Below are 13688 nucleotides of genomic sequence, written 5' to 3'. Positions count from 1 at the left end.
AACCTGAATTGAATTGAGTCTTGTGTGGTCACTTGGGCCTACGTTAAAAAATTGGTCAGAGGGTATAGAAGCTAAATAGACTAACTGTAGATAAAAGTCTGACTTGCAAAGTGTGCACCTAACTGGTGATACCCATAATTATATAAACACCATGCAAGAAAAATGTTGAACAATTTTTTGTCCTTTATGGAAATTTAAAAAATCATCATTGACATTACAGTTCTCATGCCAATCTTGCAGAAAGTTGTTCTGCTTTATAAAGACACAGCAACTGGCTCTTACCCTTCATGTCAGTGATCACTGCATTTTAGTGTTCTTTTATGAAAATATCATTGTTCTACTTGAGAATCTGAATTTTATGTCTTTTACATACATAAAAATACCGTTGAGCTCTTTTCTAGTTTGGTAATATGTCATTCTGCTCTGTGTTTAGGAGAAAGCAATTCATGGTATTGCCATGCCCAGAAGTTACCTTGAACTGACGCTGAATCCTAAAGATAATGAATTAGATTACATAAATGCAACCAATTTCAATTGTGACATAATACTGAACCCTGATTTATCAACATTTCGAATACTACCCTGGACTGAGCAGACTGCAAGAGTGATATGTGACTCCTTCACCGTGCTGGGCACCCCACTAATGACCTCCCCAAGGCACATTGCCAAGAAACAGCTGAGCCAGCTTCAGGACAGTGGCTTTTCTTTGCACTCTGCATTCACTTATGAATTCTGTATTTATGGCATTACCGAGGTTGTAAATTCAAAGACAATATCCTTTCCTGCAGCCACGATACTAAATAACCATGACCAGACTTTCATTCAGGAGCTCATTGAAGGAATGTATTATGCTGGTGCCAACATTGAAAGCTTTTCTTCTTCCAGTGGGCCTGGGCAAATGGAGATCACTTTTCATCCAGCGTTTGGCCTAGATGCAGCTGACAGTGCCTTCACATTTAGAACAGGCCTTAAAGAGGTGGCTAAGAAGTACAATTACGTGGCTAGCTTTTTCTCAGAATCAGGATTCTACAATTCAGGGGCTCTATCACACAGCCTGTGGGATCTGAATGGCCAGAAGAATTTGTTTTCTGCCGGTTATGGAGTGGAGGAGCTCTCAGAGGTTGGGAAAAACTGGTTGTCAGGTCTCTTGGCACACACGGCAGCTATCAGCTGCTTGATGGCTCCTACCACCAGCTGCCGCAAGTCGTATTCTAAATACAGCAAAGAATCAAAAGAGACTGTAAATGCAAAATGGGCATATAATGATAACAGCTGTGCCTTTAATGTCAAATGTCATGGTGGAAAAGGCACTTACATAGAGAATAAATTAAGTTCTGCTGCAGCAAACCCGTACCTGGTCCTTGCTGCTACTATTGCTGCAGGTCTAGATGGAGTAAAGAGAGGACTCAGGTATGATGATATGCTTGAAGAGGAAAATCACACTGGTGATCTGAAACACTCATCTATCCCTCTGAAACTAGAAGATGCTCTGGTTGCACTTGAGAAAGATTCGTGCATTAAGGAAGCATTAGGCGAAAGTTTTATCCGATATTTTGTTGCCATGAAACATTATGAGTTAGAAACCGAAGAAATGGATAGTGAAAGGAATAAATGCCTAGGATATTTTATTTAGAAGAAGCACTCTTCTGTAGTGGTGCTGTGTAAATGCATATAGTGAATGGCTCAGATTCTTCAAATTAGTTTTAAATATATTTTAAAATGCTTTGGGATTTCCCCCCCTCCTTTGTATAGCACATGGTAATTATATTTAATTGTTCATATGCACTCATGGCAGCACAAAGCTGGTATATTAATGAAATAGCATGAACAAGTTCTTAAAAAACAGGTGGAGGTTTTTGGGCAGACCTGCTGGTGAAAAGAAGAAAAGAGAAGGTGAAATGGAGAAGAAGAGCAACTGCAACCACTGTGACAGGACTGTATCACATGCAGAAAAATGGGAGTGATGGGGACAGTGATGAGGGGTGGGGTTTAGAACTGGGGAAGGCAAGGAATTTTGTGTTCAGCTTGGTTATGGGATTTGTTCCAGCCTATTCAGTAACTGATAGGTTGCTAAAGCAGAAGAATGTGAGTTTGATTTAAAATATAAACTAGAACAATGAACATTGTAGAGAGAGGAGCAAAGGACTGAGGCTATAGAACCTGTAGAGGCAGGAATCAGTATCTTAATGGACATAAATAAAAAAATCAGGATGAATTACATAATAATCTATACATCATGAACTTTGCTGCTGAATGGAGTTTTCAAGAATTATAGTTAATATAGATACTAAAAGAAATCAAATGGTAACTTAAAGAGGGAATTATTCATAGAAAGGCAGCAGTGTCAGGCCAGAGTACAATAAAAATGAGCTGGTTTTGTATCTGTTTTGATGGTTAATGAATTAACTCAGATTTAAATGGCAAATGAGGAAAAATAAAAAGGGCAAGAAAACCAGAGATTTTAGAGCCTGAACTGTACTTCATTGGGAAACTTGATTTTATCAAGTATGCAGAAAGTGACTGAGGAGAGAAGCAGAAAGAGTAAGTTGAAACCAGAAAGAAAGATTGAAGATGCAAATTCAGAGACTGAAAAGTCGTGGTTAAAATAGAGGGACAAAAGACCCAATCCTAAAATTAGAAATGGCAGCTGGTGTAAAGAAAAATAATTTTTAGGAATAGCAGGAGGTGGGGTTTAGATTTGCTCTTTGTTCTTGTTGCTGCTGTCATCCTTTATTATTAAAGATAACATTTGTTTCTTGCACCACCACTGCGTTAACAATGATTTCTGGTGTTCTTTATCTTGTCACAATATTTTGATCTATGTGTTGGAATTTGTGAGTGAAAGTTTGGTCATCAGTGGAGTAAAAACAAGATTCAGTCAATGCCTCTGTCAACTTGCTGAATTAGGAAGGTGTGAACAGGAATGTGCTACTTGCCTACTGATGGATCTTCCATTCTTCCCCTACCAAGTATTGTAATTTAAATGTAGCACCTGGTATGCTCAAGCTTTTTGTGTGGTTCCAAAGAACTCGTTTTATACTCAGGTAGCAAGAGGAAATAAATAATCTAAAGAAACATGATGAATTCCCATGTCTCACTCTGTGATTGCTCTGTGAATTTGATTCTCTCTCTTACTCTCATGATACATTTTTGAATGCCTAATTTTCAGGCATACAGGGGACTATTTTTCTTTGCTAGAGGCTAATTTGCATTGGGCATATATTTGCATAGCCTTGCATTTAAGCAGAAATTTTTCCCATTCTGAAAAAAATTCTTATGTTTTGCTGCCCAAGCTCTTCTTCAGGAGCTCTGGAAATCTGTCTTTTCTCTTTCTGGTTACTTACCATTTTCACAAGCTCTGGGCAGATGACACACATAAAAATTATTCTCTTTCTCAGAGACCTTACTTACCATACTTAATATTTAGTCACAGCAGTCACACATTAAAAGTTATTCGTTGGTGTGGATTATGAGACAGTTTCTCATTTGTCTCGGATTTATAATTATCTGCCACTGTATACCTTCACTTTAAAAAATATATAATGGACTTCTATAACTGAATTTAATAAACATGAAGTTTATTATATATCCTACATATATTATCCATAACTTTTCTTATCACAACATTGACAAAATAACATACCTAAACCTTTTGCTGTATATGTCCAACTACCTGAATAGATTGACAGAAAGCCATTATTTATAAAACAAAAAAACCTCAGGTGTCTAGAACTGATGTTCTACAAGTTATGAACAGTTATAATGAGATAAGGTAAACCAGTGAAATAAATCTACAGGTATTTTCTAAGTAATTACTCATACTCCTCGATGATTCATACTCTGAAAAGACATTGATATATGATTAAATGGAAACATTTCATGTTTCTGGCAAATGAATGCTATTTTTTTTTTAAACTAGAAAGTTCATAGATGGAGTCTGAAGCTAGTGGGTCCCAAATTTTGGTCAATATTGTTCAATACCTTTACCTAAATATATTCTATATAATCAAAATGGAGTATCTCCAACTTTGTGAGAAAACATAAAAACATTTATTTCAACTTGAGCAGCTATGAATTTGAAATTTTCATGTATCCCCCCAACTAAGTTTTCATGCATATTCCTTAGAAAGACAACAAGAAAAAGTTAATTACTTCACTCTGTTCAGCTGAAATTAATTATTATTGACTGTTGTATCATTAAAATTTGATCTTCAAGTGTTGCCTAAAAGTACTCTTCACTCTGGAATATGTCAGAGTGTTAAAGAGAATGAAACTGGAACCAGGTAGATGTCAGTCAAAAGTGGCAGTGTTTTGATAAGGGACTCCACAGTGCAATTTATGATGCACTAAGATAGTATATGCTGGTTCATGGTACCTTCATAATATTTACATTTGTAATAGGATGGCTCATTTTCATTGTTTGCTGGGTGCCATGTTGAACAGACTGCTAGACTATCTGTTTTAGGAGATAAGAAATTATTTTAAATCATTATTTTAAATAATTTTTTTATTTTTTATCATTTATTTTTTCACATTATTTTTAATGGGAGAAATCTATCCATAGTCAGTGTATGAAAGAAGAAAGCACACCAGAAGATACAGAGTAGCAAAGCAGTCAGAAAAACTGGTGTACAGCTACAGTTAGACATATAAAGTAATGGAACACTAGGAACACAGTGAAAATGTAGTGAAACACTATAATATCATTGATCAGGCAAATTTTATGTTGGATGTATGCAATGAGAAATGGAGGCACCTCATACCCCTGGTACACATCATGACTTGATCTCTTTTGTGATGTAGGATCCGAAAAATAATGCAAAAGCTACAAACCCTTTCATACAGTAGTTTATTTTCAATTTGGAAATTCCATACTTCTAACCAGGCTTCAGGTTTCATGAGATATAAAAGAGAACTGAATTTGTTAGCTAACATGTCTCCAGCATGTCAAGATGATGATGTTATGTACTAGGTGAATATTCAAATTTTATTCTTTCAGGCTTCAGCCAGAGGGCAGCAGTGCACTGTGCAGGGTTTCTCTGGGATCTCAAGCTGTCATGCTGTGCTGAAAAACACCCATTAAAATACACCCATATGTTTCATATATATACTTACAATATTTTTTTAAAAAGATAGTGTGGCAGCTGAAAGCTAATGCATATCTTTTTTATTGGTTTAGCTAAGCTTAATTATCTGTTGAATTTGCATGGCCTTTTCAGCAGAGGACCATAGATCCAAAATATTGTTTTCATTCTTGATAATAGCATTTAAATCTTACTCTAGTAAAAGGCTTGTATCTATATTCATGTGTCTGTTTGTGTGATCTTTAGGTGTTTCATCCTTAATAGCATTGCAACAAAAGTACAAACCATTTAATGGCAGCATTCAAATTTTGTAATTTAATGTAGGCCATTAGTGGAATTTATTTCATGTTTTCATCTTACTTAAATACTTTGGGATGTCTGCTTGCTTATGGGGACTTCTATTTTACCTATACTGTTGTGTAATTTTATTCCCATCTGCTGGAAGAAAATCATAAATGCATGGTGAATAGACATACCTATTCCAACCTAGACATACCTATTCCAACCACCTTTCTATTTCTGAGCAGAAACATAACTTTACCCAGAATCTGAATTGTTGAAATTTAGGTATCTTTCAGCACGTGGAATAGCAATTTTTAAAAGTGGTTCTGACTACATATATCCACATGACTTTCCTCTGCAAGTCTGCTACCACAACTCACTTTTTTCAATATTGAATTTCTTCACAAACTTGCAGTATTTAAGTCTTAGCAACCCTTTTCCTCCAACACTTTCTTTGCAACACCTTCGTGACTTTTTGGTTTAGTTTGTTTGGTTCTTTTTAACTAAAGAGCTTAATTATGTTCAAAATTATTCAAATGCTCAAAATAAAAATTGATCCTGCAAGGTTGTTGCAGAGCATTAATTTATCTGCTCTGAAACTCTGCTGTTTTAACACATTTGAATACACCATCTGTGGAAAACACACCAATACAGTCCCAGGGTATGGCAGTAAAGGAAATAAAGAGGAGAGGAACTATTTGCAAGCAACTCCACTAAAAGTGTTAGTGTTGAGCAATGGGAGAAAGATCTGAAGAGAACTGAGCAAGTGAGAGTGCTTTGTGCAAGCTCTAATAAATCTGAGAAAAAAACCCCTGCTCTTGGATGAAGAACGACTGGTTGAAAGTGAGAAATCACTTGAATGAATTTGCAAATAGAGCAAATTTTTTTTGATTGAATGTATACAATAACAATTGTTCAATTTAATTTTTAATTTCAGAGTGCTTTTTGATTTCTTTGCTGACACTAAGCTCTCATAACAACATCCACAAATAGAGCCTTCTACCATCTCACACTGACTATGATGTTCTATTCTGGTAGTGTTATGTCCTCAGTTTTTTGCTCTTTTTGTTGTTGTTTCATTTTGGGTTTCTTGTTTTGCTGTCACCACTTACAGAGTTGCAGCTACTACTGACACTGTTTTGTGTCTCTTCCATACACACTCTATATGGACTTTATGTAGAATACTAAATTGAATTCAAAGCTATTGGGCTCAAACTTACCCCAGAGAATTTTAGGCACTTTATTGGCACACCTCAGTTAGAAGCTTAGCTCCCATGCACCTCTGGTTGTTTATTGAAACAGATAGAAATTGCCATAAGGGAAAAAAAAATTACATTGTTTTCTATACTGTATTGTTTTATTATCAAAATTAGAACTGAGAACAACTCTACTGAAATCTGATTTCTTAGATATTGCAGAACAGTGTACTGGGTTGGGATGGAGTAGATTTCCTTCAAAGGAACCCACAACAAAGATACTGTGTTCTGGATTTGTGAGTAAAACAGTGTTGGTAACACGTCAAGTGTTTTAGCTACTGCTGAGCAGGGCTTACACAGCAGCAAAGTTTTCTCTGTTTCTCACTCTGCATCGCCAGCAAATAGGCTGGGGTCACCAAGAAACTGGGAAGAGATGGAGCTGCAACAGCTGACCCAAGGGTGATACCATTCATATACAATATAATGTGCTCAGCAACAAATCCGGGAGAAGTTTTTTCAAAGCAGCCATGGCTTGGAGACTGGCTGCACACTGATCTGCTTGTGGGAGGTGGTGAGTGATTGTCTTTATGTCACTTGGGGTATTTTTCTCCTTGTTCCTTCACAAGTTAAATTGTCTTTACTCATGAGTTCTTCTTGTGTTTGCTCTTCCGTTTCTCTTCACCGTCCTGATGGGAGGGTGGGTGAGTGAGCGGCTGTGGGCGTGCTTAGTTGCTGACTGCAGTCAACCTGCAATTAACTGTTGCTTGAAAATTTGTGCCTCTGGCCTAAGTCAAACCTAGGTGAAAACACTGCATAAGCTAAAAGTCTTGGAGCTTTTGGAAACGGGAGTAATTGATGTGTAGTGCTGGTGATACTAGGATTTTTGTGGAAAAGCTGAACAAGTCACATTTTGTGACACCTTACTAGAAGCAAATGGGCTTTAATCCAGAGTCTGTGTTCTGAAAGCTTTTTTTTATATTTAAACATTTCATTTGCTGCAGATACTTTGCCATGTGGTAGCACCAGTGGGTTGATAAAGTTCAGCCTATCCTCCAGCAGGACTCAGTGAGGACATCATTAGAGGGTCACAGCAGAGTTGCATAGTGAAATTGTCTGTGCCCCTTGTAAATCAGAGCATTTCACACTGGAGCTACAGCCACAGTGCATGATACTGGAAGTGATCAAGAAGAACTTCCCAATGAAGCCGCACCATAAAGGTCTGTATATTCTACAGCAAATCAATACAAATTTACAACAGAATTACATGCTAAGCATCTCTGGAATATGTGCTAAATCATGGAGATTCACTATAAGGTTCACCTTTAAGCTCCCCTGTAATATACAATAAATCACTAAGTTACAGCAAGGCCCAGCAAGCACCTTGCTTTATTTGCACCATTATTATTACTGCTGTAGTGATATGGGGGTATCTGTCATTGACAGGTAGAGTTAAGGAAAATGGTAAATCAGTTTGACTTTGAGGATGCACATGGAGTGTGGCCACCTACTTCTGCATCAAATTTGTGCTTCCTTTGGGATGCTCACAATTCTGCTTAGAAATGTGGTAGCTTTGCAACACACAGGGACATACTAGGAAAATAATTTTAAGCATCAAAGGGCAGTGAGGTGGCCTCTTTAGCACAGGCCTATTCTGCACATTGCTCCACCACTGCTGACCTGCTGACCTTGCTCGACAGTGAGGATTAACTAATCCCAGCGTTCTGTTGGTTGCCTTAACAGCATATGCATTCATTAAATAAATAGTTGAAAGTAAATTTCAGTTCTGCTTTGGGGATACTTCACTAGACACTGGGAAAACAACAGTCACAGGAAATCGCTCCAAAACATCGCCTTAAAACTTACTTTAGTTTTGTTTTGATGAATAGCTTCAGATCAGTCACCATTTTTTGTGACTAATATTTTCTAATATTTTCCCTGAAAACTTAGGGCAGTGCTCTTAAGGATATATGCATACAGAATTGTTTACACTCTAATTTTAATGTGCTGAAAATTCACATTTTCATGCAGAACATGAAACGTTCATGCAGGTGTACAGGCATCAATAAAACCAGAAGAGTGAGGAAAAACAAAAAAAAGCTGATGCTGATTGTGGAAAAGCAAAAGAAAACAGAGATCATATGGCTGCTTCAGGCAAAATGCTTCATACTTCATCCAGTAGATACTTGACACATGACCCATCAACAAAGAAGTGGTTGTTAAGGATGCCTCTAGAGGCAGTTCCCAAGTGAAAGTTATTTTGGAGATAGCTAACAAAGCTGCTTTGTAAGGTACTAACGTATCACAGTTAGTATGTTGATGGAGCTTCCCCACTCAGAGCATGTTTTTGACCTTGAAACACTCATGATCAGCAGTGTCAAATAATGTCATTGCCCTGAGACATCAAATATTAGTTAGGGAAGCCACATAGACACCAGTGGTTACTCAGTTGTTGACTTCTCTGGAGTTGCTGTTCATTTAAGCGACAAGTTAATCTGACATTTTAAAGAGGATCTGGTTCCAAGCTCTGGAACAGTCACTGCATGCTACAGGACTGAGGTGTGATTTGTCCTAACTCATCAAAGAGCCAAAAAGGACTGGTACTACAATGGCATCCAGCAGACAGCAGCTTTCCATCTGCTCAGCTGTTACTTCAGCTCGGTACTGCTGGATCTGAGAAGCCTGAAGATCCTTGCTGTCCCATGAGTGTTAGAGTTTAAATGCTGCTGTCATCCCTTTGCCTCTGTGTTTGACTCCAGACATGAAAATGTAACCTATCATTTGGATCAGGGCTCAGCCAAAGTCACTTTTAGTATCCTATAAATTGTTTATTGCTTTCTTTTGAAGGAATAAAAGGGATTAATATATTTCTAAAATCTAGAAACTGTACTGGCCATTTCTCAGAGCCCCTGGGTAGCCTTTGTCATGGCAAGAATTTTGGATGCCAGCAACATCTCTGTGCTGTCATTTTGCTTGTTGTACCATTAAAAAGAAAATGCTCAGGGCTGATTTCAGAAGGAGCTGTGTGGAATGACAAGGGAAATGCCAATGTCATCTGGTATAATTTTCATTAATTCTTGAGATGCCACAGAGTATCAGTGGGTCACTTTTGTGGGTCTGGGTTACTTGCTCAGAGTAAAACACATGGTTGAAAAGTCTGCACTACCCACTTTGCTGCTTTGATGAGCAGAAATAGATGTTACTACCACCTGTTATCCTGATAGCAGGGGGACAGATATTTCCACTGATCCTGTCAGAACCAACCATGCAGCTCATACTGCTTGTGTGAGATGCACCCTCCATTTATGTACTGCATTATGCTCCTTCACAAATGACAGCTTGCAAAACAAAATCTGTTTTATCTTGTTGAAACCACTTGATCAATCACACAGTGTCTTCCTTGCAATTTGCATGCTATTTGTAACCACAAATCTTGGAAAGAGACAGGTGTCAATCATCGTTCTCTGACAGCAGAGAATATGCCTCTCTGGGTGTAGTGTGAGCTGGAAACCTGTTACTTCATAAAACCATGACCTTATGGAAATTACACTGAAAAAGGTATTGAAATATTTGCTTTGTCAAAGATGATCCCAAAGGCAAATTCTTCTAACATTTTCTATCTTTCCACACATCCTCAGTGTGGCACTTCCTGCTGATCAAAGACTAGACACAAAATTTGTTTGTATGAGCACCAGCATCTGTATATTATGTCCCAAAAGCTCTTCTCTATACACAGAAACACAGAGAAGTAATGGTACATGGAGGGGAATCCAAATAATGCCTTGCTGTGGGTCCTGTGAGGACCATCCAGGATTCATCAGCTCATCACGAGCCAACCTTCACCACCCCAGAGGAGCACTGAGCCCGTGGCATGTGGGAACACAAGGGCTCAGAGGAAGGGACACTCCACCTGGGCCCCTCTCAGGACTGTTCCAAGAGTCTGTATGAGGTGTACATGTGTGCTCTGTGTCTGTGTGCCTGCTGGGTGCGTCTGCTCAGCCTTTCTTGGTCCACTGGATCAACACAGCACAGTTTCCCCACACATCATAAACATAATTTGTTTTAAAAGTGGGATTAGACAGATTCTTCTTACAGAGCCATAGACAGGATAAATGCCCATAAACTCGGAGCAAAATAAATGGGAAAAAAGTCCATACAGCTTGCTTCTGTGACATCACATCTTTTTTAAAGGACAAGAAATATGTAGATAATCAAATTATATTTGACTAGCACATATCCAAGGAGACAGTCAAATATTGGCACCACCTTAATTTTGTCTCATCCAGTAGATGACTATCCCAGCAGTTCTGTGCAAACTGCCACCATGGTAATCCACCAGATTTCAGAATATAGCACATGCTTCCTGAAGAAACAAAAGGTTTCCCAAAAGATCCAATGAAATTTGTTTCTTAGGTGAGAGATCTAATGGAAATACAGCTGGGTAATTTGCTGGTTTTACTGAGCAGATTTCAGTGTCTGAAGGAGCAGATTCACATATTTGATGGAATTCACACTTGTATCTAGCTTAGTTTTCTGGTGGCTACAAGTATACTTCCAAGAGTCATGAACATGGAAGAAGCTTTTATTTTAAAGATTCTTGAGTAATAGCAAAAAAAATTAGTCTTGGGTTTAACTCTGCAGTGTTTCTTGTTGACTTGCAAACCTTAAAGTACTGCTGACACCTTTTATTTAGTAAGACCAAATTGTTCAAGTCAGACTGTGTGGAACAGAACCATAAAAATATTTTTTCCTACGACTGTGTTACAAGTGGAGATGGGAACATGAAGAAAAGGATTATTAAGCAGCATAGTACTACGCCTAAAAAAATAATAAAATGTAATTTCCACCTACTAAGACAGGAAAGAACTTTAAGAATATTTTTATTCTCATTAATTTCCTTCTGTTTTGCTGGAACCTGGTCCTGAAAAGAAGAAAAATAAAAGGTATTTCCTTAGTCTTCTGTCTATGGATTGCTGCAGCTAAAACATGCTTTTTTTCTCCTATGCAAAAATAGAACTTTTTAATATTTATATGTTCTCTAATACCAATCAAAATCAATGCTATTAATTATCACAATTATAACTAATTATTCTGTTACAGATTATGTAAAATAAAAGGTTTTTAAATATCCTCTTTTCATCACTCTTGTGTGTCATTTCTGCTAAGAGCTGTTCTGCCAACTAAGTGCTTAATAACTGACATTTTTTATCTTTGTTCAGGATTTTTCCTGAGTTACTGCATAGCCATTCCTCTCTTCAGCACGCAGAGATATATTTTAGTTCTGACTGACACAAATGTTTTAAGAAAACCACATTTCTTTCACCTGTCATAGTGTATACACCATCTATGTGTATTTAATTCTAAAACCGGTTTGAACTGACACTATGATTAAGGAAAAAAAAATAATATTCTTACAGAAAACAAATCTCACCTCCAGTGAGATACATGGATTCTTACTTATATTAATGCAAAGACCCTAAATAATCACAACATTCTGGTCCTTGATATCTTTTAATCTGTTTGAACTCTTGTCTGCTGCCTTGTAAGATTTTACATTTTAAAAGACAGAAGTGGAAAAATCCCACACGCTCTGCTTTTTCAAAGTCAATACCTCATTTTGATGAGTAAATAATAAAAATGAAAGGAATTATTAGCTTTAAGAAGACTTATTCTATCTCATTTTAAACATGATTCCTGACATAGTAGGCTACAGTCTCAGCTTTTTGCATATCAGACTTTATACTGTGATAATGCAAGGGCAATATTTCTGCAGAGCCTTTTCTTTCAAAATCCTCTCTTGAATGCCTTAATTTTGGATAATACTACCCCAAGGACTGGGAAGACTCCTTAGTGTGTGGAGTCTTGCCCCTTGTTCTACTTACCCTCATTTTATATCAGTTTAAATCCACCAGCATGAGTACAGCTTCTCTGTACTTACAGCATGGTAATGACAGAGTTTAACTCGACAGTTCAGCCCTTAATTTGATCCTCATGTCTGGTCTACTTAGTTGTTTTCTTCTACACAACAACCTGAAGATATACAATCAGAGTAGTCTACTGCAAGTGATGGTTCTAAGGAAGAACAGACTTTGGCATAAGCATCCATCTTTTATGCTCTTGCATCCTTGAGGGGAAGCCTGGGGTCTTCAAAACCAGGAACAAACACCATCTGAAGTCTAAGAAAGTGTTACTGACAGAGTGATGTTGTCAGAGGTGTGATGAAGAGTGATTTTTGTGCTTGCTAAGCAGAGTAGATTACATTTTTCCCATTAAGAGGTAATATGAATATAAGCCATGACTCATTTATATGTTTATGTTTACAAGAATGAACAGGACAAGAGTCTGTGGTCCCCAATCATCCAGGATGGGAAAAGAGTATAACATGTTTTGGATCCTTACTGGCAGTGGATGCCCAGGTTTCCATCCCTTCACACAAACTGAGGTGAAGCAGGATGACAGGAAGCTAGTGTGCATCATTTCAATGGCAATGGTTTAGAACTGAAGATGGGTCAATTTGGATTAGACATAACGAAGAAGTTTTCTACAATGGAGGTGGTGCAACATTGGAACAGGTTGCCAAGAGAAGTTGCAGGTGTCCTGTCCCTAGAAAAATTCAGTCATGCTGGTCAGGGCTCTGAGCAACCCAATCTAGTTGAAGATGTCACTGTCCATTGAGGGGGGTTGGACTAGATGACCTCTAAAGGTCCATTCCCACCCAAACCAGTCTGTGATCAGCATTCATCCCAGTAAAGGACAACACAGGGTGTGGCCTAGTTCCCAGCAGCCCAAAGATCTCTTGCAATTTAGACATATCCTGAAGATCACATCTGTGCCTGAGGCACACTGACAGCTGTTCCTTCACTAGCATAACCATCTGTCTTAGAGAGAGGGTGGAATCAGGTTTGCTAGTTTCTCCATACATATTGCAACTCAGAAGTGTGCCAATACAATATATCAACTTCCACAAGTACACTGAGCCTTACAAAGAGAGTTTCTTTCCTTTTTTCCCCTTTCTCACTGCTGAGTTGTTCCCTGTTCAATGCAAGGGATTCAGTCCTACCATGTGCTCATTCCCTTCATTTAGCATATATCAGACAGGGACCGCTTGCCTTGTCTCCCTTTGGCAGGC

General features: G+C 37.9%; 1 protein-coding gene across 2 annotated transcripts in view; it reads left to right on the top strand.

Annotated features, from left to right (window-relative positions):
- LGSN (lengsin, lens protein with glutamine synthetase domain) overlaps window positions 1–1633 on the top strand; it is a 60525-nt gene extending 58892 nt beyond the window's left edge. For both annotated transcript variants that reach the window (XM_041477522.1, XM_041477523.1), the window contains exon 4: window positions 434–1633. In XM_041477522.1, the coding sequence (XP_041333456.1) occupies window positions 434–1633 (1200 nt within the window). The remainder of the gene's footprint in view (window positions 1–433) is intronic.
- The last annotated feature ends 12055 nt before the right edge of the window (window positions 1634–13688 follow it).

The sequence above is a fragment of the Pyrgilauda ruficollis genome, unplaced genomic scaffold (genome assembly GCF_017590135.1).
Source record: "Pyrgilauda ruficollis isolate IOZ18807 unplaced genomic scaffold, ASM1759013v1 scaffold40, whole genome shotgun sequence".
NCBI classification, from domain to species: Eukaryota; Metazoa; Chordata; class Aves; order Passeriformes; family Passeridae; genus Pyrgilauda; species Pyrgilauda ruficollis.
The sequence above is the reverse complement of the archived record's forward strand: the minus strand, read 5'-3'. Positions and strand labels throughout refer to the sequence as shown.